Here is a 26,596-nt window from a genome sequence, read left to right as displayed (position 1 = left end):
GCAGGCCCGATCCCTTCCAGCTTCCACCGGTCTCCCAGGCTCTGCAAAGGCCGGGGAGGGGCAAAGCCGAAATCTGACTCCTTCTAGCGGCGCGGCGCCACCCTTGGGAGTCGGCCCTGGCGCTTCTCAGGCGAGAGCCGAGACCCCACGGCCTGCGCCCCGGGAGCCGCCGGTGGCCGCGATGCCTGCGGTCCCTGCGCCCTCGCCGCCCGCCGGTGGGGTTGGGGCCGCGGTGGCGAGGAGAGGGCGGGGCGGGGGGCCGGGCTTCCCGGGGGAGGGCCCGGCGCGCTCCGGGAGGCGGTGGCCCCGGCCCGGGAACGGCAGGACTCGGGCCGGAGCGTGGCCGGACCCCCGCCCGCCAAGGCGCGCAGGGAGGACGCGGTGAGTGCTGCCCCGGGGCGGGGGGGACCGCGGGGAAGGGGCGGCAAGACCCGTGGCTGGAGCGCGCCCTCTCCTCCTCCCGCTCCTGAAGTTTGCGACGGGACCGACTCCCGCCCCGGGAGCCCCCGGCCACCCCGCTCTGCGCGAGGTCGGGAAGAGCTGCAGCCGAGCCGAGGGGGCGTCTCCTGTACGGCGCCGCGCACCCCGCAATTTCCCAGGCCGGCCGGGGGCAGGGGGACTTCGGGGCTGGAGAGCCACCCCAGCTCCTGGGGCGCCTCAAAGGCCCCAAGCCGCCTTGGGGCCCCAGAAGAGGCCTCGCTCCCCGGCGATCTCTTGCCCTGTGCAAAGAGCCCCAGTTCCTGGGGCGCTGCCCCGGGCCACCATCGGCAGTCCCCGGCCGGCCTGGCCCAGGCAGGGTGCACCCCCTCCCCTCAGCGGTGATCGGCTGGCCCCACCCCCGCCGAGACCAAGTTCAACAAGTTTGGCCAAGAAGTCCTAGAGCCTCCATGGCTAGGCCTGGCCCGGCCGCTCCGCGTGGGCTCCACGGCCGAGCTGGGCAGCGCCGGGCCGGCAAGCGGGGCCGGTCGAAGGGCGCCGTCCATGAGGGCTGAGGCCCCAGACGGGCAGCCCCTGGCCTCCGAGGTTTGGTGTGCGTCATCGGGGAGCAGGCACCTCAGCCGGCAGGTCGGGTTTCCAAAAGTGCCCCTTTGTTATGACCCTCCCTGGCCCTGCCTCCTCCCCTTCCCCCGCGCCACCCCTTCCCCCAGCCTCGGCCGCCCTGGCTGCTGGTTCCAGCCGCTCTAGCCTAGGTGCCCCTCTCTGGACCAGTCCCCTGCCCCCTCCTGTGCCTTCAAAGCCCAAGCTGCGGGCCGACGGGGAGGGGCTGCTGGGAGAAGAGGCCCCTGGGCGCAGCCTGTGACTCAGGACCGAGGATGGGCAGGGCAGGATGGCAATGCTCCCTCCCAGGGGCATGCCCCCAGCTTCTGGGAAGGATGGGGGCTAGTGTGGGCGTCGATACCTACCAGCTTCAGGTGGGGAGAGTGGTTCTTCCCTGAACCCCGGGACTCCCTACCTTGGCCCAGGCAGCTATGAGGAGACCGTGCCAAACCCCAGTGGACTCCTTAGGGCCCCGTAGGTGCTGGCTCTCTGGGCTGGAGCATTCATTATCTGCTTTCTGAGCTCCTGCTTGTGGCGGAGTGTGTTCTGGGGACCGATCTGGGTCTCTGCTGAAGTCAGGAAGCCCAGGGTGCTGGCCCTCCTCATCAGGGGCCCAGGCACAAGGCCACCCCCACAGCTCGATCAAGCCCGGGCTCTGGGGCCTGGCTGTGCCTGGGGCTTGGGCTTGTGTTTGCTCTGGGAGGCCGGAGGGAGCAGTGCCAGCCCTGCACACACAGCCCGCTCTGTTCTGGGGCCAGAGAGAGGGAAGGGTGGGGGGCAGCTCTCCCGGGAGCCGGAGCATGGAGCTGGAGCAGGCAGGGGGCCCAGGCCCCTGGATGCCTGACTGGGACAGCTCCAAAGGGCCTGTGATTTACAGCTGCAGCTCTGTTTCTCTCCATCTGGTTGGCAGTCCTTTCTGGGCAAATGAGAAGCAAGGTGAAGCACTGAGGGCCCTGGTGGGGCCAGCTGCTCTGCCCTCTCCTGCTTGTGCCCGGCCACCTCCATTGCAGGCCCGAGCTCTCCCTCCTGTTGGCTCAGGGGTGGAAGCTCCCTCAGGCTGAGCTTGCTCACAGCTGCCGTAGCCAGGGGGTTTCCTGGTCTTCAGGTGAATGTCACTTGTTTTTTCATTCAACTACTAACTCCAGTGTCTGGAGAAACGCAAACTGGACCCCCAGGAAGTCTCTGTCAATGCCTGGGGACCGTTCCTGTCCTGTCAGTCACAACCCAGTGGGATATATACCCTGACTGAGGGGTCACAAGGGGCTGTGGGAATGAGGATGGAGGAATGGGGGGTGACCGTGGAGAAGATGCCTCAATTTGAGTTTTGAAGGATGGGTAGAGGTCTGTGATGGAGCTCTGCTTTAGGAGCAGTGGACACAGACTCTGTCCTCCTGGGCCTGACAGTGTCCCTTGGGCTTGCTCAGAGAGGAAGCGATTTCCTTCTAGGGGCTTGAGTCCATGCTAGGGACAGCTGAGACCCTGCCTGGAGGCAGAGGGGAGCGGCCACATGCCTCTGTGTCCTCTAGCCCCTGGGTGGTGGCTCTGCGGTTGGAATCTGCCTTGCTCTTCTCTGCGATTCTGGAGAACACTCTTGTAACTGGCCGATCACCTGTCTGACTCCCCCATGCTGCCCTGGAGTCTGGGCTTTGTGAGGGCGGGGCTGGGTTGCTCATTACCCACAGAGCCCAATGGGACCTCAGTGGATGCCGTGGGACAGGATGAGTGTCTCCTTGTCACTCTTGGGCCCATCACATACTTGGTCAATGCTGGGTTGGGTCTTACCTCAGCCCTAGCACAGAAGCAGACCAGGAGGCGGGATTTCCATCTTTAGAGGGAGCTGAGGCTCCCTTGGGAGAGGACAGTAAAATGCACTTGCTCAAGCTTCTTGGCCAAGGGAAGACTCAGGCCTCCTGGCTTCCAGTCTGCTCTTCCCAGCACAGGGAGCTCTGGGGTGTGGCTGGGTGCAGGCTGACTTGGCCTGGTCTGGTAGAGGGTCGCCTTGTTGTTGAAGGAAAGGCCACAGGGCCCAGGCTTGGGCAGGCATCCTCTTCTCTCATCTGCAGTTGGGGGAGTGGGGCCCTCTGCCCACCACCCACCCCCGCCTGCCATCTAATCCCCAGCTGGATCGTGTGACCCGCCTGGCATTCTCCTGGCTGGAATCTGGCTCTTCTGACAGCAGTTGCTATATCGGGGGAGCTGGGCACCGCCCTGGCCTCACCAGGCCCCCGCCCTCACCCCCTCCTTTGCTCTTGTCAGCTTCAAGCAGACTCACAGTGGCAGCTCTGAGAGGTGGACGGCCAGGTCCCTGAACTGATCTGTAGGCCCCCAGGTATGTGGGGTGAAGTGGAGGGGAAGGGCAGACCCCGGTGAGAGGAGGAGCTTGGAAACTGCCATGCTCGCCCCTCTCCTGGCCCTTCCTGGGGACTTCCAGACCTCTGCCTGCTAAGTCATAGCTCTGACGTTTAGTTCCTTGGGTGGTGGGGACGGTAGTGCGGGCAAAGCCCAGGGGTAGGAGAGGGTCTTTTCCTGTCCCCCAAAGCGTCTGTTGGCTTCCCTGCTTACCCCTCTGCCCTTCCCAGGCCCAATCCGCCACCATTCCGTGCTGCGGGGACACCATGGCACCAGAGGAAGACGCTGGAGGGGAGGCCCTGGAAGGCAGTTTCTGGGAGGTGAGCAGCTGGGTCCCTGCTTTGGGGGTGGCTCTGAAGTGCCCACCCCACTCTGGGAACAGCCACCTGTCCAGAGGAGGAGCCTCGCTGTCAGCCCCAGGCCTCAAGGGAGCTTCTCCCGGGTGACACCATCTTTCTTGTGTATGTCCCAGGCTGGCAACTACAGGCGCACGGTGCAGCGGGTGGAGGATGGGCATCGGCTATGCGGGGACCTGGTCAGCTGCTTCCAGGAGCGTGCCCGCATCGAGAAGGCCTATGCCCAGCAGCTGGCCGACTGGGCCCGCAAGTGGAGGGGTGCCGTGGAGAAGGGTGAGCCCGCGCTTGGGTCTAGCCAGGAGCAGAGAGCCACCGGGGGTGGGAGGACCAGGCACAGCAGTTTCTTTTTGCACATCTGGTCGCCTTCCCTTTAAAGAGAGAAGATCCTCCTGGTTATTCTCATCGCCATCCTGTTAGAGTTTGCAAAGTATGGTCATGAGTTATTTTGGTATTTCTAACAACGCTTTGATGGTGATGGTCCTGTTCTACCCATTCTCTAGAGGAGAATCCGGAAGTTCAGAGAGGCTAAGTGACTGGTCTGAAGTCACACAGCTAGGAAGAGCTGAAGCCCAGTCCTTTTGACTCGGGCACTTGGGATCTTTCCAACCTAACAAGCTGCCTTCCTGGAGGGCAGACACTGGCTCTTCCCCTGGAGGCAACAGAGTGTAGTGGTTTATGCCGTTGACCTGGGTTCGAATCTCAGATCCACTTGTAGCTGTAATGCTTTGGGTAATTCACTTCACTTCTCTGGGTCTCCGTTTCTTCGCTTGTGAAATGTTGATCATGACACTGTCTTCACAGTGGGGGATAAGGAGGATCCAGTGAGATCTCGTATGTTAGGGCACAGAGTCGGTGTTCAATCGGTAGGAGCTGACATCGTCCCCCCTCTGTGCCTGGCACCCAGAGCAGCACCCACTGAGGGGGGGAGCTTGTTTCCAGGGGCATCCCTGGCCTGCCCCCAGCCCCGTGCCTCCCTGCAGGCCCTCAGTATGGCACGCTGGAGAAGGCCTGGCACGCCTTCTTCACTGCGGCCGAGCGGCTGAGCGTGTTGCACCTCGAGGTTCGGGAGAAGCTGCAGGGGCAGGACAGTGAGCGGGTGCGCGCCTGGCAGCGGGGTGCCTTCCACCGGCCTGTGCTGGGTGGCTTCCGAGAGAGCCGGGCTGCCGAGGATGGCTTCCGCAAGGCCCAGAAGCCCTGGCTAAAGAGGCTGAAGGAGGTGAGCCTGGGAGAGATGGGCCTCAGAGGCAGGCCCCTTCCTGGGGCTGCAGGGGGCTGCAGCGGGCCAGGGTGTGGTGTGCAGGGTCCAGAGTTGTCCCCATGTGTGCCAGGTTGAGGCCTCCAAGAAGAGCTACCACGCAGCCCGGAAGGAGGAGAAGACTGCCCAGACTCGGGAGAGTCACGCGAAGGCGGACAGTGCCGTCTCCCAGGAGCAGCTGCGCAAGCTGCAGGAGCGTGTGGAACGCTGCACCAAGGAGGCCGAGAAGGTACAGGCTGCAGGACTGGCCAGCCCAGCTCAGGGCTCCTGAGGGCCTTTTCCAGTCCCCAGCACTCTTTTTTTTTTTTTTGGTGAGGAACATTGGCCCTGAGCTAACATCTGTTGCTGATTTTCCCTTTTGCTTGAGGAAGACTGTCGCTGAGCTCACATCTGTGCCAATCTTCCTCTATTTTATGTGGGAGGCTGCCGCAGCGGTGCTAGGTCCTTGCCTGGGATCCGAACTTGCAAACCCCAGGCCACCGAAGCAGAGCACATGAACTTAACCACTACACTACCGGGCTGCTCCAGCACTCTTATTACTCTAATCCCCACCTGCCACGCTCTCTCCACCTTATCCAGGAACCTGAGCAAACATGATGCTTTACCCGAGGAAAGAAATGGTGCCATTTCAGGCATTGGGATAATTTTAGCAGTTGACACCTTCCCAGCTCCTTTCCTTTCACGGTGTACCACCTGCGACGAGTTCTCTCGTTGCCTGCTTGGCCAGAGCGCCCTTTCCTCCAGCTCTGCGTTTCTAAATCCTCCCGTCCTCTGAGTTGCTGGTCCGTTTCCGCCTCCTCCCTGAAGCCTTTTCTGATTTCTCCCCACAGGTGGACTTCATCTCACTCTCCACTCATCAGACTTTTTTTTTTTTAAAGATTTTATTTTTCCTTTTTCTCCCCAAAGCCCCCCAGTACATAGTTGTATATTTTTAGTTGTGAGTCCTTCATAGTTGTGGCATGTGGGATGCCACCTCAGCGTGGCCTGATGAGCAGTGCCATGTCCACACCCAGGATCTGAACTAGTGAAACCCTGGGCCGCTGAAGCAGAGTGTGCGAACTTAACCACTCGGCCACAGGGCCGGCCCCCTAAACTCATCAGACTCACATTATATTTTTTAATTTTTATTTTATTTTTTACCTTTTTTTTTGAGGAAGATTAGCCCTGAGCTAACATGTGCCACCAATCCTCCTCTTTTTGCTGAGGAAGACTGGCCCTGAGCTCACATCCATGCTCATCTTCCTCTACTTTATATCTGCTTTATATGTGGGACGCCTGCATGGCTTCCAAGCGGTGCCATGTCCGCACCCGGGATCCAAACCGGCGAACCCCGGGCTGCTGAAGTGGAACGTGCATACTTAACTGCTGTGCCACCCGGCTGGCCCCTCATCAGACTCTTAAAGCTGCTGTGTCCGAATGTCACTCCCCTTATTAGGCTGCTGGGGTCCTTGGGGGCAGGAGCCCGGTTTTAGGACGACTTGCCCCTGGTGCCTAGCTCAAGGTCAAGCCCACGGTGGTTCCCAGGAAATACTAGTGGAGTCCTGAGCGGAAGAAGGTCTTGTCCTCACCAGGCCTCCTCCTCGCCCACTCAGGTGAAAACCCAGTATGAGCAGACGTTGGCAGAGCTGCATCGCTACACCCCGCGCTACATGGAGGACATGGAGCAGGCCTTCGAGAGCTGCCAGGCCGCTGAGCGCCAGCGGCTTCTCTTCTTCAAGGATATGCTGCTCACCTTCCATCAGCACCTCGACCTCTCCAGCAGCGAGAAGTATGGCCTGCAGAGTGGGCATGGAGGTGGGGGGTGACGCTGGGGGGTCATCCTCCATCTTTCCTGGGTTCTGGCTGGGCTGAATGAGATTGAGGGGTGCAGGGGCCCAGGGCTTCCCATCCTGAGGGTTGTGCCTTGGGCCACAGGTTCCAAGAACTCCACCGTGACCTGCATCAGAGCATTGAGGCAGCCAGTGACGAAGAGGATCTGCGCTGGTGGCGTAGCACGCATGGGCCGGGGATGGCCATGAACTGGCCGCAGTTTGAGGTACGTGTTCCTAGCTGGCTGGGGCTGGGAGGGGGGTGGGCTCCCACTGGGCTCAGCCTGGACTCAGGAGGGAGGCTAGGCTAGGGCTTGGGATCAGGTGAGTGAAGGCCGTCTGGATGACCCTGGCTGCCACCACTGCCTGCAGCCCAGCCTGACCCTAAGCACTGTTCCCACAGGAGTGGTCCTTGGACACACAGAGGACAATCAGCCGGAAGGAGAAGGGTGGCCGGAGCCCTGATGAAGTTACTCTGACTAGCATCGTGGCCACAAGAGATGGCGCTGTGCCCCCATCCCAGTCCCTGGGGTCCCCAGGGTGAGAGCCAGGAGCCTGGCTGTGGGAAGGAAACAGCTCTGCCCCCTGGCCTCCTTTCTGCTATCTCCTCCCCTTCATTCCTGTCACACCTGAAGTGGGTTGAAAATTTGGGCCAGAGACCTTAGGACCCACTTAGCAGTTGTAATGATACCAGTTTTCATGGTGGTTTAGACTTTCCAGGTGTTTCCCACGTTCCCTCTCATCTACTGCTCGTGTGAGCGCTGTGTGGCAGGAAGTACACCTGAGCCCACAGGCATGCATGGCAGAGTCAGACTAGAATCTTCCAGTTCTTCCCCACCTGCCGTCTCCCGGGGTTCCTCCAGGGGGTCAGCCCTTGGCCCTGAGTCCTAGGCCCAGTCGCTCAAGGTGTTCCTTGTGCCTTGAGCCTGCTGCCTGTCTCCCCCTCCAGTGGTGGGCAGGAGGAGGAGTGGTCAGATGAGGAGAGCTCCCGGAAGGCTGCCACTGGGGTGCGGGTGCGGGCGCTCTACGACTACGCTGGCCAGGAAGCTGATGAGCTGAGCTTCCGAGCAGGTACCGTGGCACCCCTTTCCTGTTCCTTCCCAGACTCCAGCCCGCCCACCCCCTTTATTAGCCTGAACAGGGATGTGAAAGAGGGAAGCCAGATACCGCTTCTCACGGGCCAGTTCTCTGACTCTTAAGGCTGCTCTGGGTCCAGTCCTCGGGCATCAGAGTCAGAGCGTCTGCCTCTCAAAGTCACCGGCTGGGGCCTGAGCGCTGCCTTCAGGGTCTGGGCTGGAGTGGCTTGCTGACTTTGACCTCCCTCTGCTTGAGCCACGCCTCTTCTCCTAGCTCGCCTCCCATACTATCCCCTGTCCCTCAGTCCTTGACCCAATTGCAGGAACAGGGGCCAGGCCAGGGCGATTGGCAGTGACCAATTCCCCTTCCCCCAGGGGAGGAGCTGCTGAAGATGAGCGAGGAAGACGAGCAGGGCTGGTGCCAAGGCCAGTTACAGAGTGGCCGTATTGGCCTGTATCCTGCCAATTACGTGGAGTGTGTGGGGGCCTGACCTGCCCTCACAGCCCTTCAGCCACGTTTTTCCACCCTGAGTCAGAGCCCAGCTTCTTCTGGACAGCCGGACCTGAGGGCCCTGAACCATCGTGCTGCTGCTGCCCCTCTGTCCCCCAGGAGGGAGGAAGTCCTGGGACCCAGGGAGGGGAGGGGCCTGCGTCTAGGAAGGGACTGGTAGGGAAGAGCCAACAGAGTCTAGGCTGAGGGGAGATCAGGAGGTGACAGAAGGGCTCAGGGGTGCCTGAGCCTCCCCAGGAGCCTTTGGGTCTCCCCAGGAGCCATGGACGCAGTTCCTGGTCTCTTGTGTTTTGGGGCTCCTAGGGGGGGCTTGGGGTGAGTGTAGTTCTGGACTAGCAACATCCTCTTGTGGCTTGTTCTAGTGTGTATTAAACTTGGGGGGAAAAAAGCGCCGTCAGGCTTGTGTGCGTCTTTTTTGATACTCCACCCATACCAGCCTCCAGAGGGCATCTGGAGAGAGGCACCGAGCGAGGGGAGGTCCCTGGGCCTAGAGTTATGCGGGCGGGGGTTGGGCAAGGTTTGCCGGCTTGTACCTGCCCTGCAACTTCAGGACCCTAAACTGGGGGGAAGGGACTCGAGATCAGGCTTGGCGTAAACCGGCCAAGGCTGGAGGCTGGGTGCCGAGTTCTGAGCTGGGCGGGAACCCGGGGAGCCTGCCTTCCCGTTCAGGTCGGTGGGACCATGAGTGCTTGGTAGGACTGTTAATCATTACTCATCCACCGGGAACCGGCTCCAGCTCAAGCCCGAGTCCCCGATGTCGCAGCCCGCGCCTCCTGGGAGATGGCTCCCCCTTCTGGGGTTAGCAGGGCGTTCGGGCAGCGCTCCGGCGAGGTTTGGACCAGCCCGCGAGCCGTCGCTCCGCGCCGGCTGCGGGTTGGCTCCGCCCTGGCTGCGGATTGGCCCCGGCCTGGTGCAGCGTTGATTCGGGCGACCAATGCAGAGCCGAGGCTGCTGACGTCACTGTTGCCCCGCTGGCCGCTCATTGGTGCAGATCGGACAGATTCCCCCACCCCTCGGCTGGCAAGGGCACTGCTGAGACCAACCAGGTTACTTCGCCTTCCCGGGCGCGGATTGGCCCGTGACGGGACCTGTTGGTCGCACTGGTGTCTGGGAAGGAGAGAAAATGGCGACGGAGCCGAGCAAGACCGAAATCCAGACTCTTTTTAAAAGGCTTCGCGCAATTCCGACCAACAAGGTGCGGGAACGGGAGGCGCGCGGGGTGTGCGCCGGCCGAGAGGGTCTCTCCGGGGCCTGGCCCTCCCGGGGCCTGAGGGAGGGAGAGCGGCGGACGCGGGCTGCTTTCCTGGGGTGTCAGCACCCGGCCTCGGCTCGGGGCCCCTGACCGTCGCTCCTCTCCTCCTCCGCCTAGGCCTGCTTTGACTGTGGCGCCAAGAATCCGAGCTGGGCCAGCATCACGTACGGCGTTTTCCTGTGCATTGACTGCTCTGGGGTGCACCGCTCCCTGGGCGTCCATCTCAGCTTCATCAGGTGGGGGCCCCGTGCGGCTGCTGGGCTGCCCCCGGCCGGCCGGGGCTGTGTGCTCAGCACGGGAGAGCGGCTGCCTCGGCTGGGACCGCCCTGAATTCGGCATGCGAAACCTCCCGGCCCGGGGTCTGCGGCCGCCCGCGGGAGGGAACCGCCTGTGCGAGCCCCTTGCCACAGGGGCGGTTCGTCTCCGCGCCTGGGTTAAAACTCCCTTTTTTCTTGGCGGTCAAACTCGACACTCCAAGCGTTAGTTTCGGGGAAAACTTAGTTGCATTGACCTTGTTGTTGCTGATACATCCGTCGATACGTCGGAAGCGAGACTGGCTGTCGTTAATGGGGAAGCCAAGTCCAAGCTTGAGCGCCTGAGAATTCGACCTCCTTTCGGATCTGGGAAATAATTAGTACCCTTTTGAGTAGATGAGTGGACAGCAAAGCTTTCATAGACAGGGTCGAGTGGAGGGGTGGTGGCTGATTAATGTTTCCTGGGCGCCTATTGCAGCCCGAGGCCAAATGACAGGTGTGGGTCTGCCAGGGACGCGTCCCCTGGTATCCGCTGGTGGGTGACACGCAGCCCTTGCAGGTCCACAGAGTTGGATTCCAACTGGAGCTGGTTCCAGCTGAGGTGTATGCAGGTCGGCGGGAACGCCAATGCGGTAAGGCTCCTTACCAGCCTCCGGCCCCCATTTTCCGCCTGGGCACTAACTTTACAGTGACTTCCGGGGAGGCCCTCTCAGTTTCTCTGTTCACAGGGTTCTCTGGTCTATATCAACACTGCGCTTCTCTCTAAACTTGGAAATTGGTCGTTGTTCTTCTCAAAGGGGCTTCAGATTAAGGCTAAACGAGACACATGTTCTCGGGGAAAGGCCAAGGGAGTTGGGGCCTCCACAGTCCTCCAGGTCTTCAGGCCTGGATGAAGGATGGGCACAGTGGGGACGGCGTGCTGTGCTCAGGCGGGGTCCAGTGAGGGCTGGGTTCAGCCAGCCAGCTCAGAGGGTGGGAAGCTGCGTTCTTCACAGGAATTTCTGAGGAGCTTTACTTCTGTGAAAAACTGGTATCAGTAGAGCGTATCATCCTGTCTGCATACTGACCGGGCTATTATAAGGGGGTGCTTCTTTTGCTCTGGGGAGATCACCTGGAGCTTGCTCGTCTCTCCTCTTGGCTCTCCAGACAGCTTTCTTCCGCCAACATGGATGCACAGCGAGTGATGCCAACACCAAATATAACAGCCGAGCCGCCCAGATGTACCGGGAAAAGATCCGGCAGCTGGGGAGCGCGGCCCTGGCTAGGCATGGCACTGATGTAGGTGCCTGTTCCCTGGGCTGGGTAGCGGGGTGGGTGGGAATCTTCAGAGCCCTGGGTTTCAAGGCTGTCTTCTCCCTCCCAGCTTTGGATAGACAATATGACTAGTGCTTCCGGTCACTCCCCAGAGAAGAAGGACTCTGATTTCTTCACAGAACACACTCAGGTGAGTGCCCACAGGAATGTTGCCCACTGTCGTTCCTGACAGGTGGGTTACTTACCGAGGCCGAGGCCTTCTGTGGTGTGGATTCCATTCGCCTTGGTGTGATACCTCAGACGGCATGTCTGGGGTCCACAGCTGGGTAGGTGCAGGCGTTTCCTTCTCTCATGAGTGGGGCTGCAATGTGGCCCTCCTTAGGAATGGACCCTATAAACCGGGGTGTTAGGGAGAAGGAGAAGTTTCGTGAAGGCTCAAGAGGTGTCAGGAATGCCAAACAACTTTTCCTGGGTTTTTCTCCTATAAGAAGGGCGCTGTGTTTGGGGACAATGAAAGGATCCCCTCCCCAGCAACCCAGCCCTGCGAGGCTCCCCGCTGCTGGCACTGGGGGCTGTAGGCAGACTCTCTGTCTCACTGCCTGCTCCTCCACTTAGCCACCATCCTGGAAAGGCCAAGTCATTTAACCTGTCAAAACCTCAGCCTCTAAAGTGGAGATGTATCTACCTCGTTGAGTTTGTTGTGATAATTAAACGTGTTTATGTGTGAAAAGCCCTGTGACTTGTGTCTGGCACACGGTATGTGCCCAGTAGCGGTTAGTTGTTAGTAAACTAGGGGAATGGGCTCTGGCTCTAAGTAGATAGTGGAGGTAGCTGCTAGTTTCCTGCTTTTTTCTTCCATGGTGAATAGCAACTATAATTTTACTCACTAATCTCTAGTCTCCTTTCCTCATGGGCTTGGAGTAGGGCTTTGTTTCCACACGGTACTTGTAGGGGCTCGTGCTCCTTGCCACCAGGAGTGACTCACTGAGGCTTCTGTGATCTGGCCTCCTTTTCAGCCCCCTGCCTGGAATGCACCAGCCACTGACCCAGCAGAGACCCAGCAGCCAGCCCCGGCAGAGAGCAGTGGCCTGGCACGTGAGTTCTTCCTGGATTCCAACCAAGTGCCCTGGTCCTCAGGGCTGGGAAGGGGACACCTGGCCATGGGAATAGGAGCGGGACATCTCCTCTATCTCTGGGGGGGCTGGGATTCTTTTCAATCCCTTGGAGGAGGTGGTAGGCATTCCTTTTATCTTTCGGTGGCCTCAGGAAGCTGAGGAAAGCAAGTGCCCCTACTCTTGTTCCATCATTTCTTTTGAGGGGAGGTCAGAGGAGGCTTTGAACTCTACATCTAATTCCCACCATTGTGTCCACAGAGCCGGAGCACGGCCCCAACACGGATCTGCTTGGCACCTCACCCAAAGCCTCTCTGGGTCAGTATGCCTGCTGGCAGGTGAGGGGTGTCTGGGAGAGGGTGGACCTCAAGGACTGTTTTTAGATCTGCTGCTGCCTGGTCAGTGGACTGAGGCCCCAGGAGACCGAGCATCTGACCTTTCTGGAGTGGGGACTGGCGTTGAATTCGTGGCTGCAACGTCAACTGCCAGGACGTTAGAGCCAGGCCCTTTGAATTGGTGAACCTGGGTGCGGTGGTGCAAGGCCTGGGGTCTGCCTCCAGGGGTGGGGCTGGGCCTAGCCAAAGGGTGGTGAGGCCAGCATGAGACTGGACACCTCACCCTGGGGTCTGAGGCAGGATTGGCCTGTGTGGTCCATTTCATGAGATGGAGGGACAGCTCTGAGCTGTTCGTGGCTGGAGGTGACGTTGCCCTTTCTCAGCCAGTCCCTGTCCTGTCTTTCAGGTCTTTTCTACTCTTAGTGTCCTTCAGACTTGCTTCAGGGTGAACAATCCATTTGTTGACTTTCGTTTGTTCTGATAACTCTTGGGGGTTGGGGCAGGAAGCCAGCAGAATGACTGTCGAACTGAGCCCATGAGAAGGCTGGCATGGCTTGGTCTAAAGTGGGGCTCTGTAGAGGCCTCTGAGATAACTTGGGCCTCTGGGCTTAGGAGCTATATGGAGGCTCTGGCCTGGGCCCCTTGTTAGCCACAAGTCTGTTTCTCTCCAGAGTCCATGTATCTGTCACCTAAAGGGGCCCTTCCTGCCAGAGGTAATCAACAGCCGCTTGGGGAGCCCAGGCTCTTGCACGCCAGCTCCCTGCTTTAGGAGCTGAGGCTGGTGTTTGGCATCTGCTCCCTGCCTGGCAGTCTTCCTGTTGGTTCAGGGACTTTGACCGTCTGGCGCGTCAGGTCTAGGTTCTCAGTCTGTTGGGAGTCAGTAGCCTCCCCTGACCTTGTCTGACTTGGACTGTCCCTGATGCCATCGGTTGGAACTGGTGGTGGCAGCTTTGCCTTCCCCTGCTTGAAGCTGTTCTTCTTAGAAGTTCTTGCCAAGAAGCTGCATGGTGTGGATTGAGCTGCTGCCTCTGACCTCCCTTTGTCTTCACTCGTGCCCCGCCCTCTTTCTCACACAGAACTGAAAACCTCCCTCATTGGCAAGAAGAAGCCAGCAGCAGCTAAGAAAGGGGTAGGTGGGAGAGGCAGGATGGTAGAGTGGTTGGGAGCTGAAGTCCCACTGCCGGCACTCACCCCTCGACCCTACCGCTTCCTGGCTCTCTGACTTTGACGGAGGTACTTAACTTCTCCGAGCTTACCTCTGAAGGGCCGTCAAGATACCTGTCTTCAAGGGACTCCTGGGAGCAGTCAGTGAGATCGTGTGCATTGAGTGCTCGGCACGTACTGCGCCTGGTCAGCGTTAGCTGCTGTCCTCAGGCCCTGAGGCCTCTGCTGGGGTTGTGTGGGCCACGTCATGCCCTCCAGCAGGAGCGCTGTCCTCCCTCGACCATGCTCACTGGGTGCCTGTTTTTTACCCTCAACTTTAAGAAGAACCCCTTTCCTTGTGGGTGTGGTTAGAGTACCCATACCTGGGAGGGGATGGAGGACATTGTGGTTGGCAAGGCCTCTGTCATGTGCTTCTCCTCCCAGCTGGGTGCTAAGAAAGGCCTCGGGGCCCAGAAGGTGAGCAGCCAGAGCTTCAGCGAGATTGAACGACAGGCCCAGGTGGCAGAGAAACTCCGTGAGCAGCAGGTGGCTGATGCCAAGAAGCAGGCCGAGGAGTCCATGTGAGTGTTTGCCGGAGGGGCCCCGGCTCATGAGGGGTTGGGTGGGCAGGTAGGACAGGTCAGACTGGGTGCCGGCTCTGACACGTTTGTTCCCTCCAAGGGTTGCCTCCATGCGTCTAGCCTACCAGGAGCTGCAAATTGACCGGAAGAAGGAGGAGAAGAAGCTACAGAATCTGGAAGGGAAGAAGCGAGAGCAGGCAGAGAGGCTGGGCATGGGCTTGGTATCCCGAAGGTGAGGCTCAGCTCCGGGGTGTGGCCGGGCAGTGCCATTGTCTTTTGGGAACCATTGCAGGTTCTGCCCAGCAGTTTGGGGTTGCAGGCTGAGGCTTCCTCTGAGGCTGAATAGATGGCTTTGCTTGTTGTCTTAAAGTGCCCGGTACAGTGCTTGGCACATAGGAGGTCTGTGCTCCCTAAGTATTTGTTGAGTGAGTGAAACATAGGATCAGGTGCCTTTCAGTATATCTAAGAGACCAGGGAGGTGCTTCCTCAGGGGGGTGCTGACGGCGCTTGGAGTCCTGTGACAGGTTGTCATTTCTCCTGACCTCCCTGAGAATTGCAGGGCTTTTAGCATCCCTAATCCCTGTCCGCTAAATGCCATTTGTGCTGCCAGACACGGTAACGCTTGGAAATACCCCCAGGCATTCAAACGTCCTTTGGTTGGGTGGTATCCTTCCTGTTTCAGGACCATTTTCTTAAAAAACCACAAACGGGCTGCAAACCAGTTGTTGTGTACATTTTGTTAGCTCTACCCCAAGTTAACTTCTAGAGATTTTTGATCTCTCTCAAAAATTGGCATATCTGACAGTGCCAGGCCCAGCAGTCCTGGCTACCGTTAGCTTGTGCTGAGTGGCACACTCTTCCATTGGTGTTATGTACTTAAACACGACAGTCCTGTGCAGGAGGTGGTGTTACTCCTTTCCAAAGATGAGAAAATTGAGACTCGGCAATTAAGCAACTTGTCTGAAGCCCGCAAATCTAGTAACTGGCACAACTAGGTCTTGAATGTAGAACTATTTGATTCCAAATTCAGTATGTTTGGCCATTAATCCCTGCTTCTCTGGAAGAAGATGAGGCTGGGTCTTTCTACATGATCTTTCAGACCATGTGCCCGTTGGATTTAGGTTCTTCCCTTTCAGTCTGTGTACTACTTGTAACCCTCAGCTAATTGAACATGAAACATAATATTTCAATCCCAAAAAGGATGTTAGGTCTCCTTTCCGTCCCTGTTTTGGTCCCAGGAATTACTGGGTTAAAGGGTATGAACAATTTTTCAGCTGTTTTTTTCTTTTTTGTAGTGCAGTAGAATCTTTTACTTAAATGCAGCCCACCCTATTTAAAGCTCTGTTGCAAAATACTCACTCCTTGGGGTTCTGGCAGCTAAAAGCTATAGATATTTTTAAATGTATTTATTTAAATAAAATTAGTCCTTAAAATGCCCCTGTGGAGCAAGATACTGGAGGAAAGAGAGGCCTCGAGAGGTGGTCCTGTGGGCCCAACTCAAGGCCTCTTCTCATTGGGAACCAGACAGCAGATACAGGCCTTAGTGCAGAAAACCAGGCTCTGTGCTTTTTTTTTTTTTTTTAAGTGGGGGAATGGGGTAATTAAGAACCTACCCTTTGATGTCGTTAGCCTCCTTTCCCTGGTTGTGGGCATTTTTCGTCTTCCTTTCTGTGTGTATGTAGCCATCTTCGTGAAGGATGTGGCTCATAGGGCAGCAAGGCCGGCAGTTGTTTTCCAGGACAGAGCACCACCACTGGGTGCACGTTACTGTTAAACTTATAGCAGGCAAACGGTCATTTGCCAGGGAAACACTACTTTGAGAAAACAAAGCTGATGTGCAGACACTTGAGGGCGCGCTCTCCAGTTCAGCACAGTTGTCAGCGCTCCCTGCTGGGTCTGGCCCAGCCTTGGGCATGGGTGGGGGTGGAAGGCTCTGGGTGGCGCCCAGAGAAGGAGAAGCCAGGTCTATGTCAATAGCTGGGCATCTTCTCCTGTGTGGTGACACTAACGCTCACCGGCGCTCCTGTGGCCTGGCTGTGCTTTCCTCCATAGCTCTGTCTCCCACTCGGTGCTGTCTGAAATGCAGGTGATCGAGCAGGAAACCCCGGTGACTGCAAAGTCCTCCCGCTCGCAGCTGGATTTGTTTGACGATGTTGGTACTTTTGCCTCTGGACCCCCAAAGTAAGGTCATTGTTGGGGTGCACACTTTGGCTACCACGTTCCTCGTCAAGCTTCTCTGAGCCAGTGTACTGTCTCCCTAGGTACAAGGACAACCCCTTTTCCTTGGGGGAAAGTTTTGGTTCCCGCTGGGATACAGATGCCTCCTGGGGTATGGACAGGATGGAGGAGAAGGAGCCAGAAGTGACCATCTCAAGCATCCGGCCTATCTCAGAAAGGTGGAGTGGTCTAGGGCAGCACTGTCCAGTAGAACTTTCTGTGATGCTGGAAATGTTCTGGATCTGCACTGTCCCATGTGGTAGCCACTAAGTATGTGGCTCCTGAGCCCTTAAACTAGCTAGTGCAACCAAGGAACTGAATTGTTAATGTCATTTTAATAAATTTAAATAGCCACGTGTTGCTAGTGGCTGCCGGATTAGACAGCACAGGGATCGGGCTTTGGCTCAGCTGTGCTTCCTCAGCACAGAAGGCCTAGGAGCTGCTTTTGCTCGAGGTCCATTTCTCTGGCAGGAGGGGCCTGATTTTATGTCAGTTCTGACCTCCTAAGGGATATGGGTCTCTGGCTCCTATTTTATTTATTTTTTAAAAAGCTTGTTTCACGTTAATCTGGGCAATGTGTAATTGATAGGTTATTTGCAGATAATCCATTTGTAAAATGAGGACTTAAGTAATGACTTCACAGGGTTGTTCTAAGGATTAAATTAATGAAACTATAAAACACACCTAGCCCAGTGTCTGTGCATATCAGTGCCAGGTAAGAGTGAACATATGCCTTTTCATCCACACTGGGTTGCTTTTGAGAGTAAAAGGGGGTACTATTAATTACACCAGGAGAGTAGGTATAAACCCACGCAAACCGAGACATGTGGTCACCCTAACGTTAGGCCAGTCATAACTAGGAATAGAGTAGCAGGAGTGATATCATCACGTCCTGGACCTTGGTGAGGCGGTAGTGGTTTGGGGCAGAAGTCTAGGCCCCTCCAAACCGTATTTCCACACTGCCTAGTGGAGGTGACAGAGCTCTCTACCTCGGCTACACTGTGGAGAAGGGAGGGGCCTCATCCAGGGGAGAGGGCCCCTGAGTCCCAGAGCCATAGTCAGATGGGGCCACTGGTGGTTTTTTTTGGCCTCAGATAGTAATGGGAAGGGTCAGAGATGTCCCACGTCTACCCTGCAGAGTCACAAACCGGAGGGAAGCAGAAAGCCGGAGCTCAGGCCTCGAGTCCAGTGAGGCGCGTCAGAAATTTGCAGGAGCCAAAGCCATCTCATCTGACATGTTCTTTGGGCGGGAGGTGGATGCCGAGGTAAGCAGAGTTGTCCACCCTGAGCCTGGAAGCCGCAGGCAGAAGCAGGAGCTTCCTCCCTGCTGCTCCGCTGGGCTGCAGCACCAGGGTGTCCGGGCCTGTGTGAGTTCTTGGGTCATGGGCCACAAGATCCCACCCTTGCCTTTTCTTCATCCCAGTATGAAGCCAGGTCTCGGCTACAGCAGCTCTCAGGCAGCAGCGCCATCAGCTCTTCAGACCTTTTTGGAGACGTGGATGGAGCTCATGGAGCAGGTAGGGCCCCAGTGGTGTGGCTGACACCAGGCAAGGCCTGTGAGCAGAGCTGGAAGGCCCTGTGGAGTGGGAAGGGCTCCCTGCAGGGCTGTGGGTCAGCCCTCCCCTTGCTTTGACAGGTAGCGTATCTCTGGGGAACGTGCTCCCCACGGCTGACATTGCCCAGTTTAAGCAGGGTGTCAAGTCTGTGGCTGGGAAGATGGCTGTGCTGGCCAATGGTGTGATGAATTCTTTACAGGTGAGGCTGGGGCTGCTTGCCCTGGGGTGGGAGGGCCTTAGGAGCAGTGCTTGGAGGTTGGCCTTCTCCACCTCATCCAGACACTGCTGTGGGGAGCCCCTCAGCCTGAGAGCATGTACTTTCCTGGAGGGGCAGCTTTCTTCCTCTGAGCTTGGCACCAGGGCGGGCCTCTCCCTAGGATGATGCCACGTCTGCACTGATTTTCCCCTAGTCTGTCACCTGTACTGCTCTTTCTCCTCCCTCCCCAGTTTCGGTGATTCAGGCGGGGCTTCCCCCTTGGGATCTGGCCACAACCCCTTTCCTAGGTCACAATAAAACAGGAAACAGTCTGCCATGGTGAGACTGGTGCCGGATTCCCCGCCCGAGTACCCCAGTACCGTGGGCTGTGTTGCGGGGAGGGTGCACATGCTGGGAAGCTGCTGCGACTTAGAGACTGACTTTGTGGTTTTCTCCCCCATCCCTAGGATCGCTATGGTTCCTACTGATCCAGGCTTCATGGCTTAGGCCTATGGTGGTGACAGCAGCAAAACCCCATGACTCCCAGCCCAGGGATGCTTGCCCTGTGGAAGCTGGGGAGGCATTATTACTTTGTATGTGTGGTGTGTGAGTGGGGTGGCCTTTGAGGATCTTGGGTGAGGGGAACCGGCGGTACCAGCCCTCGACCTCTGCCTGTAGATGGAGCCCTTTATTCACCGCCCCCCGCCTCACTGTGTGCTAGATTATTGTCCTTTCAGTTCTGCCCCCACAGCTGCTGCTCACTTGTCCTGCCACACTGGGAGTGAGGGGTGGGCATTCCTCAGGATAGCTTATTCTGAGTCCAGCCCTTCCCCAAGTAGGGAAGGTCAAAAGTGCAAGGCTTTTTTGCCAGCTCTAGGATCCTTCCAGATCATCGGGGGGTTTGGGCCCCATTCTCTGGAACCAGTGGGGGCGTCTAGAAAGAGTTCTGCTGTAGACCAGCCCCCAGGGGAGGGAGGCTCTGGACTTGCTGCTGCTGTTGCTGCTCCAGTGGCCTCTTCTGGGCACCAGGAGAGGGCAGGGGAGGGGAAGGGCCTTACTAAGGGTAGAAACTTGATGTGGCACCTAAAGGTTTCATTTGGGACCAGCCTGGAGGCCCAAGTGATCTTCTGTCTCATCACCCCTTTTTACAGTGATCACTTGGAGGATTACTTCTCCTCCTGGGTGTCCGGAGTCCTTCCATACCATCCATTGTGGACCGCAGGACCCTCTGTCCCTTCTTCCCCTGCTTGGTGGGTCTCATCTGCCCTGTGCCCTGCTCTGGATGCTGTGAGCGTAATGCTGGCCAAGGAAGCAGAGGACATGAGGGACAGAAGCAGGCTCCTGGGGCTCAGCTTTCTTCCTCTGCATCATCCTGGGCTTAGAGGGTCCTGGACAGCACCCACCAGTGAGAGTTTGAGGCGCCTACAGAGCTGCAGGCCTGCCCCCGGCCGCTGGGCCATGCACTGTGTCATCCTTGGTGCCATCTTTCCCTGCCGTGCTGGCAGTCTGGGCTCAGCCCACCCCCTGTGGGTTGATGGTTGGGCTCCCAAGCAACACAAACCACTCTTCCCCCAACCCCCTCCCCCAAAGGGACGTGACTTTCTTTCTGGACTGTTTGTATTGAAACAAAGTGGTGTCAAATAAAGCCCCGATGGGGCCCTGGGCCCCTGTTGGTCTGAGTGAAGTAGTGTCCTCTCTGGATCCTGCCTCCCTGCCCAGTGCAGGCCCCTCGCCTCACTCTCTGGGCTCCCACCGATACGGGGAGGGTGTCGGTGCCGAAGCTGAGGGCACTCTCTCCAGGGCCTCCAACTTGTCTCTTCTGTGAAAGCCAAAGGTGCCTGGCTCCTGGGCCCTGTGCTGCCGCGAGGTCCGGTGCAGCCTCGACCTCACCACCCTGTTGCACGCGGAGGAAAGAGCTGGTGTTAGTTGGCCCTTTAACATCCTCTGAGCCACGTGGCTGCGGCAGGTGAGCACCCTCAGCAGCCCTGCACCTCATCCCGGCAGTGGGTGTGACTGGGGGCGTGTTTCTCAGTGGGGTTTAAAAACAACGAAAATGTTCAGACCTTAACGGAACGCTCTTAAATCCATGAAGAAAGGACGTGTCTATGTATAAACCCCTGGCCTGGCAACCCGTTTCTCCTCTAGGGGCTCCTGGAACATCTCTGCCGCCTAGGGTCCGAGGACCCCTGTAGGAGTACAGTTGTAAGCCACTGGTCTGGGGAGTGGATGATTAGAAAGGACAGGTAGAGCCATGGGGCTCTAAGCCAGTGACCTCTGAAGTGCGGTCTGGGACTTGCAGCTGTGGAATGTCTGGAGTGCGCATAGTCCAGATTTCTGTGCCCCATCCCAAACTGGAGCTTCTTGGCATTGTAAACAAGCTCCCCAGGTGATTCTGATGCAAGCCAGGAGTTTGGAACCGCTCTCCATCAGCTGGAGGCTGGAGATGATTGTGGGTCCAGAGAGTTCGCCACATAGCCTGGAGCTTCAGTAGGACTGGAACTTCCAGTCGTGGCCTAACCCTGCAGGGCATTGGGACCCACTTCCTATTACTATCCAGGCGGGCGGGGCCCAGCAGGGAGGAGCCCAGGTGAACGTGTGCGCCTGGTGATGGTGATCTCCTGCTTCCGAGGAGGCAGCCTGCTCTGCTGGGTGGGTTTTACTTCCTGGAGGACCCCTGCCTAATTCAAGGAAGTTGAAGACCACCTGTCCTTACCTTCGTCCAGTCTTGGCTGGAAGCTGGTACTCCTCAGGCCTGTCTTGTTCACACCTGCATCCCCACTGCCCTGATCCCGAGCAGGTGCTTGGCAAATGTTTGGGGAAACTGGCTGGAGGGCTGGCCTTAAAAGTTATGGGAACCTTGATCCCTCTGAGCTTGTCTTCTGAAGGCCCGTTCCAGCTGTGAGCACCATTGCTTTGCAAGGCTGCTATCCTGTACAGCAGGTAAGCCTCTCTTGGCTCATTATCTGAGGCAGGTCTCCAGGCTTGGGTGGGCTTCTGGTCCCCACCTCCCAGTCCTGCCAGAAAAGCTGGGACTCGGCTCCAAAACCCCAAACCTGCCCCTTCCCTTCGCCCATCCTCAGTCTGGTGGCCTTAGACTCACCGCTTCCCAGACACAAGGGACTTTATTCATTTCATGTGTTTAACTGTTAGACACAGAGGAGACTTGAAGCAGATTTTGAAAGTGAAATTGTCTTCGTGCCCACCCTTCATCCTATCATGGCTAGTGGCTTTTCCTCCAGCAGAAGGCCACCGTGGTTATCCCCTCCCAGTACCTGCATCACTGGCAGCACCTTTGATCATGCAAGGCCCTGCATGCTTATTCATGGTCTCCCCCTTCCTGGAGTTGCTGTGGGGACATGACCCTTATGCGGGGACTGTCAGCAAAAGGCAAAGGCCAAGTCACCTTCCCGGTGGCCTCAGCTCAGTCTGCTGTGAGCTTGGGGCCTGAGTAAAGCGCAAAGGCGACAGAGCCAGGGAGAGAGGGCTGTGAACTTTCTAGGTTCACTGCTTGGTTTGGTTGATCGTCAGAACCCCTCTGGCAGGTCTGTGGGCTGGGGCCGTTATTTGGCCTTTCCACCAGCAGAGGGCAGCATGGCACAGGCGTGGGAGAGGAGGCGGGGTGGGAGTCCCAAGGGCTGGGCGGGAGGAGGGTACAGGGCGTTGCAGACAGCACCCGTCAGACTCCTCAAGTCTCGGACTCGTCTGTCTCTTCAGTGGAGCCATCACTCTCTGCATCCACTTTGCGGGCGTGATGGAGAGGTCTCCACGGGGAGCCAACCCGGGGAGGGGTCCGGGAAGGCAGGCAGCTGGCCTCTGAACTGGCAGTGACCGAGTTGACCAGGCCTGGGACTTGGGCCAGCCTGAAGGAGGGAAGAAGCCCAGAGGGCAGCGAGATGCCTCCTGTCCAGAGACCAGGGCCTCCACGCTCACTCTTGCATTTGGATGACACCGTGAGCTGTATTCCCAAAGGACTCAGAGAGAGGCTACCTCAGGCTCTGCTGGCCCCAACCCTTCCCTGATGGATAGGGGGTGTTATGGACAAGTGCTCTGTGACCCATGATGGGCAGTGCCATGTCCACCTGAGGTTTGGCCCCAACAAGGGGGCAGCATCTTCCCACCTGACACTTACAGCCGTTCCAACTCCTCATCCATGGCCGGATCGTGCATCAGGTCCCCTTTGTCAGGCAAAGCTCCTAGGAGATAATTGGGGGCACAAAATTTAATCTGAGGGTCCTTCAGCCAGGTTCCAGTTAGCCCCATTCACAGCAGATGGCTCCATGCGCCTCACCTTCCTGGCTGCCTATTTTGCTGACCCTGGGAAGGCTGATCTAAAAGATCTGGGGAAGAGCTCTTAAGAGAAGTTTAAGAGGACCGCTGTGGGGGCGGGAAGTCTTGGGTACTTCTGGATAAATGTAGTGAACCCCGCTGCCTACCTCCCCGACTTGGGGCAGAGACCACAGTTATGAGATATCTCCAAACGTCAAGGTCTCTGCACAAACAGGGCAATCCCCTTCCAAGACTAGATGGTCGGTTGTGAGCTGGTGCTGGGGGTTTAGTCCTTCCTTGAGAAACCAGGTACTGGGCTGAAAAGGATCCAAAGAGAGAGGATATGGCCCAGGCTAACCCCAAAGACCAGAAATTATTTAGCTTTGTGCCCCCAAATTAGGGTGACCCCACTTTGGAGACAGAATGGTCAAAAAGGCTGCCTCAGCTCCTCTAGGGAGGGTCCCAAGGGCGAGAAGAAAAGGCTGGTCAGGATCAGACCAAACTCTTCTGCGTGGCCAGAAGCTGCCAGGAGGGGGAGCTGTCCCGTCTCTGCTCTGCCACAAATCTCTGAGCTGTTTCCTCAGCGACAAACTAAGGGAAGTGATTCTTTGATCCTGGGAAAAGGTAAGAGGAGAGAGTCTTGCATGCTCCCTGGAGCTGTGAGCAGTGGGAGGGAAGGCGAAGCTGAAGTTTGCAGACAGAAAGATTCTCACTGGCAAACTGTTGAGGGAGAAGAGCTTACTGGTGGTCAGAACCTAGATCTGGCACGTAGTAATGCTGGTCTCCAGAAAGCCTCAATCTTAAAATTACCCATGTGGCTCTAGTTCAATTTAGGACTTTTCCAGAGCTTTTTCAGGTGCCTCCTGGCCCGTTTTGCTCTAAGTTAGTGGTTTTCAAACTATGTTCCATGAAACTCTCTCATTTAGTGTGTGTGGGGGTGCCTTGAGGACTAAGGGAACAGGACAACCCCTCTTCAGAACGGGTGGACAACTGGCTGCACCCAGGTCTGTCCGGATCTTTATTTCATACACTGGAGACGCAGGTGAGGGCAGAGACGATATGCTGCTTTCTGTCTGCCACTCCACCCAGCATTAGCGCTCCGCAAAAGTGGCTGAATGTGTGATTGTTCTCTTTAAAGAATAAGTGACGCAGGAGGTTAGTCCAGGCTGTGATCCAGTTAGTGGTTCCTTTTCCTTCCTAGCAGCCGATTGGTGGAAAGGAAGGGAGGGCGGTCAGTTACCTACGAACGCGACAGAAAACCTAAGCAAATCCTACCTGCTGCTCCCTTACCCTTGACTTCTGACTCCTATTTGCCTCCTTTCTACTCCTTGTGCAGCCTTGGCTACCAACGTCACTTAGTTGAGGGGTCCCCAGACCTGTGCATGTCCCAAGCACTGGTTCAGAATAACCAGGCTGCCAAGTGGCATCCTGCCTGGAAGGGCCCTCAGTCCGTCCTGCTGGGGTTTGCACTCCCATGGACCCCAGAGTACCCCCAGCAGGCTCTACCGTGTGGGATCTGAAGCATCTAGCCCAGTGCCCGGCCTACTGTGGCTGGTATTTAAAGAATGTGGACTGGCCTTCCCTGGACCCCGTTCCCTCAACTGGCAGAAGGCAGGGGAATGCTGTATGTCTCTTCTCCGAGACTCAGGGACCCGGGATCCCAAACACACCTGGGTACTCTTGAGGAGAGAGAGAAATAAGGACCCCTCAAGCTCTGGCGGATGGTGGCCTGGTGGCTCGTCCCCTAGGAGAGCAGCAGGTGTGGGAGGGGGAGGAGCGGGGTGGGTGGAGAAGGCCAACCAGTGAGAATGAAATGAGGGACAGGAACAACGGCCAGGGCAGGCCTCTTCCTCTTTTTTTGCTCCCTTTCAGATTAATCAGGTCTTTTTTCCAGCTGAGGAAAAAGGCCTCTCCAGACACACCTTTGCTCTGTTTACCAATGGATTCAGGTCTCTTTGACACATAATCTCCAGAGCCACTGGGTAAACAGCCCTGTGTCTGCCCAGCCTGCAGGCCCCGCCCCAAAGCGGCACTGGGGATTCTCTGGGGAGGGGCTGGGCACGCCTCCGCCTCCGAGAGGCGGCTGCATGTCCGGGCAGGGCCTCGGCGGGGATGCCGTCCCTTATGTCCCTTATCATGGAGTGTGAGACGCTTAAGAGGGCACAGTCCTGTGCACACTCCAGCTCCCCAGGCCTGAGTCTGGCCTTGAGAAGTCAAGGCAGGGATGGTCCCCATGGCACCATGTCTGCCGACCCAGGCCAGCTCCTGCATGCCTTTGTCTCGTGGGGGCAGGAGAGGCTGGCACAGCTAGTTCTTGCTTACCTAGGGCTTGGTTGATGCCATGATGCTTTGAGAGAGCCACAAGGAATCCATAGAAGGTCAGTCTCTGAACGTTGCTAAGGACCTCTTTTACCAGTGCTGGGGGTGGGCAGCTAGAAGGGAGAACACAGATGCCAGATTCAAAGACTAGCAAGTCTGAGTGCCAACTTCTCATCCATACTTCAGGCTTAGGAGATGCCCAGAGCCAAGACAGAGGGGCCTCCTGCCTTGGGGGCCCTAAGACCCTGGGGCAGCATGGCAGACCTCCAGGAGCAAGGCCCCGACTGTAGACACAAAGGGCTGGCATGTTCACCAACTGGTGCCTTCACTAGGGGGGAGGGGAAGGATGGGGAAATGGCAATAGGTGACAGCCTCTTCTTGGAAGAGACCAAAACTGGCTTCTCTGACCAGAAGGGGACTTTGTGCCACACAGGACAGCTTAACCCTCCCTTTCTGTAAAGTGAGTTCTTTGTACAGTGAATGTTTTTTCCTTCTCTCTAAAAAGTCAAGGCCCGTCAATCTCCTGGCATGAAGAAGGGGCCACGCTGGTCATCTACCACTGGTCTTGCCCAAGTGGAAGTAATCCTCCCCACATGAGCCACCTGGGCAGCTTTTCAGTCCACAGCCTGGTCTGCGGGCACATGGCACTGCCCTAATTTGTACTATGACCGTCACGGGCCCTAGGAGGCCGGGACCAATCACAACATCCCTGGGGCTGAGGTGGGGTCCGCAGGCCCACTTCTCACCTGTACTTGTGTCGGTCACACAGGTTCTCCAGGCACTGGTAGAAGAGCGACGCCTCCACTCCCTCCAGCATGCTGGCCTCGCCCAAGGCCGGCCGCTGGCGGTGCTGCCCGCTGGATGACGTGGGCACAATCACTGTATTGGGGTTCCTGCCTGACAGCAGGTCCTGATAGATGGCAGCCACGCTCTCCAGGAACTCTGGGTACCATGGGTGGAGGGGGCACAGGTCAGGCAGGGGGGACATACTTCGTCCCTTCACTGTGTCCTCCCCTCTCTGTTACCTCAGCTCCACACCAACCCAGGAGCAGGAGCCCTCGACTTTGTGTGACCAACACACTCCTGAGAGGTGACACTAATGTGTGTTTCAGCTCACAGGCCCCCTCCTCTGCAGATGCTCCTAGAGTAGGTGAGATCCCCGTTCCCCACTTTCACAGCACCCTGTACTTCGTGGCACTTATCCGACGACGTGTTTTCCATGTAATTATTTATTTACTCTGTCTTCCTGCTGGGATGGAAGATCCTTGTACAAAGGCAGGGATGAGCCTTGGTCGCCTTCCTGCCCAGCACCTAGCACTGCTACAAGTATTTTTTGAAAGAGTGAACGTGTGCCCACTCCCACAGGAAGCCCCATCTTGTGAGGCCACCTGCATCTCTGACTCAAGAGAGCATGCTGGAATATCAGCATGGAAGAGAAAGCCTGCAAGCTGCTAATTTATTAAAGCTTTGAGGTTGTTTTCCGATTCTAGTCATCGAGCCCTTGTCAGGAAGCCACTGCTGACCAATGCACGCTGCTGTGCGGTAGCGATGCTTGGGGCCCAGCGCTGTGCCCGTCCTGGGAGTGCTGCAAGGAGAGGGCCCGGAGGCAGTGAGGGGAAACGGTTCCCCCAAACCTGGCTGCTCCTTCTCTAGGCCCGGGAGCTTCAGAGAAATGGGAATAGATGCTGGAGCTGCGAAGAGCAGGTGGCCAGACCCTA

The 26,596-nt window shown here is 57.4% G+C and overlaps 4 protein-coding genes across 17 annotated transcripts in view; 2 read left to right on the top strand and 2 right to left on the bottom strand.

Annotated features, from left to right (window-relative positions):
- Window positions 1–1,942, bottom strand: part of DDB2 (damage specific DNA binding protein 2) — a 37,400-nt gene extending 35,458 nt beyond the window's left edge. Inside the window, exon 1 of the mRNA XM_070487640.1 lies at window positions 1,454–1,942. Coding sequence (XP_070343741.1) covers window positions 1,454–1,840 — 387 coding nt within the window. The 5' untranslated portion in view covers window positions 1,841–1,942. The remainder of the gene's footprint in view (window positions 1–1,453) is intronic.
- Window positions 242–8,785, top strand: PACSIN3 (protein kinase C and casein kinase substrate in neurons 3). Of its 7 annotated transcripts, none has more exons than XM_070487642.1 (12): window positions 276–381; window positions 1,949–2,143; window positions 3,295–3,367; window positions 3,618–3,707; window positions 3,860–4,016; window positions 4,724–4,959; window positions 5,072–5,227; window positions 6,591–6,766; window positions 6,913–7,033; window positions 7,210–7,346; window positions 7,756–7,877; window positions 8,258–8,785. In XM_070487642.1, exons 4-12 carry the CDS (start codon window positions 3,654–3,656, stop codon window positions 8,371–8,373), a joined length of 1,275 nt encoding a protein of 424 aa, XP_070343743.1. In that variant the 5' UTR covers window positions 276–381; window positions 1,949–2,143; window positions 3,295–3,367; window positions 3,618–3,653; the 3' UTR covers window positions 8,374–8,785. The 7 variants fall into 7 exon arrangements, with proteins under 7 accessions (XP_044606257.1, XP_070343743.1, XP_070343745.1 ...); XM_070487644.1 differs by having other exon boundaries at window positions 314–381; window positions 3,159–3,367; XM_070487643.1 differs by lacking the exon at window positions 276–381 and adding an exon at window positions 879–1,065.
- A 63-nt stretch (window positions 8,786–8,848) lies between these two features.
- ARFGAP2 (ARF GTPase activating protein 2) lies at window positions 8,849–19,977 on the top strand. 4 transcript variants are annotated; one of them, XM_044750321.2, is made up of 17 exons: window positions 9,432–9,588; window positions 9,763–9,881; window positions 10,459–10,531; window positions 11,046–11,177; window positions 11,263–11,343; window positions 12,170–12,248; window positions 12,527–12,583; window positions 13,272–13,313; window positions 13,677–13,729; window positions 14,188–14,324; window positions 14,425–14,556; window positions 16,377–16,505; window positions 16,586–16,720; window positions 17,680–17,806; window positions 17,965–18,058; window positions 18,178–18,296; window positions 19,445–19,977. In XM_044750321.2, exons 1-17 carry the CDS (start codon window positions 9,517–9,519, stop codon window positions 19,445–19,447), a joined length of 1,584 nt encoding a protein of 527 aa, XP_044606256.1. In that variant the 5' UTR covers window positions 9,432–9,516; the 3' UTR covers window positions 19,448–19,977. The 4 variants fall into 4 exon arrangements, with proteins under 4 accessions (XP_014716798.1, XP_044606256.1, XP_014716797.1 ...); XM_014861311.3 differs by having other exon boundaries at window positions 18,761–19,977; XM_014861312.3 differs by lacking the exon at window positions 13,272–13,313 and having other exon boundaries at window positions 8,849–9,588; window positions 18,761–19,977.
- Window positions 19,900–26,596, bottom strand: part of CSTPP1 (centriolar satellite-associated tubulin polyglutamylase complex regulator 1) — a 182,422-nt gene continuing 175,725 nt past the window's right edge. For 2 of the 5 annotated variants that reach the window (XM_014861319.3, XM_070487647.1), the window contains 4 exons: window positions 25,625–25,820; window positions 24,882–24,991; window positions 22,423–22,486; window positions 21,391–22,153 (listed from right to left, as the gene is read on the bottom strand). In XM_014861319.3, coding sequence (XP_014716805.3) covers window positions 21,979–22,153; window positions 22,423–22,486; window positions 24,882–24,991; window positions 25,625–25,820 — 545 coding nt within the window. In that variant the 3' untranslated portion in view covers window positions 21,391–21,978. Of the gene's footprint in view, window positions 20,188–21,390; window positions 22,154–22,411; window positions 22,487–24,881; window positions 24,992–25,624; window positions 25,821–26,596 lie in introns of those variants that run through there. The other 3 variants (XM_044750326.2, XM_014861320.3, XM_070487648.1) reach the window with 3 other exon arrangements.

This window comes from Equus asinus, chromosome 17 (assembly GCF_041296235.1).
Source record: "Equus asinus isolate D_3611 breed Donkey chromosome 17, EquAss-T2T_v2, whole genome shotgun sequence".
Taxonomy (NCBI): Eukaryota; Metazoa; Chordata; class Mammalia; order Perissodactyla; family Equidae; genus Equus; species Equus asinus.
This window is presented reverse-complemented; position numbering and strand designations above follow the sequence as displayed.

What these genes read in the sequence shown, in the direction of transcription:
- ARFGAP2 (XM_014861311.3), top strand. Translation starts at nt 9,517, where the DNA reads ATGGCGACGGAGCCGAGCAAGACCGAAATCCAGACTCTTTTTAAAAGG. An exon ending in GTCCATCTCAGCTTCATCAG is followed by an intron (nt 9,882 to 10,458) that starts GTGGGGGCCCCG and finishes CAGCCCTTGCAG; the next exon opens with GTCCACAGAGTTGGATTCCA. An exon ending in AGAGAGCAGTGGCCTGGCAC is followed by an intron (nt 12,249 to 12,526) that starts GTGAGTTCTTCC and finishes TTGTGTCCACAG; the next exon opens with AGCCGGAGCACGGCCCCAAC.
- PACSIN3 (XM_044750322.2), top strand. Translation starts at nt 3,654, where the DNA reads ATGGCACCAGAGGAAGACGCTGGAGGGGAGGCCCTGGAAGGCAGTTTC. An exon ending in GAGGGGTGCCGTGGAGAAGG is followed by an intron (nt 4,017 to 4,723) that starts GTGAGCCCGCGC and finishes GCCTCCCTGCAG; the next exon opens with GCCCTCAGTATGGCACGCTG. An exon ending in TGAACTGGCCGCAGTTTGAG is followed by an intron (nt 7,034 to 7,209) that starts GTACGTGTTCCT and finishes CTGTTCCCACAG; the next exon opens with GAGTGGTCCTTGGACACACA.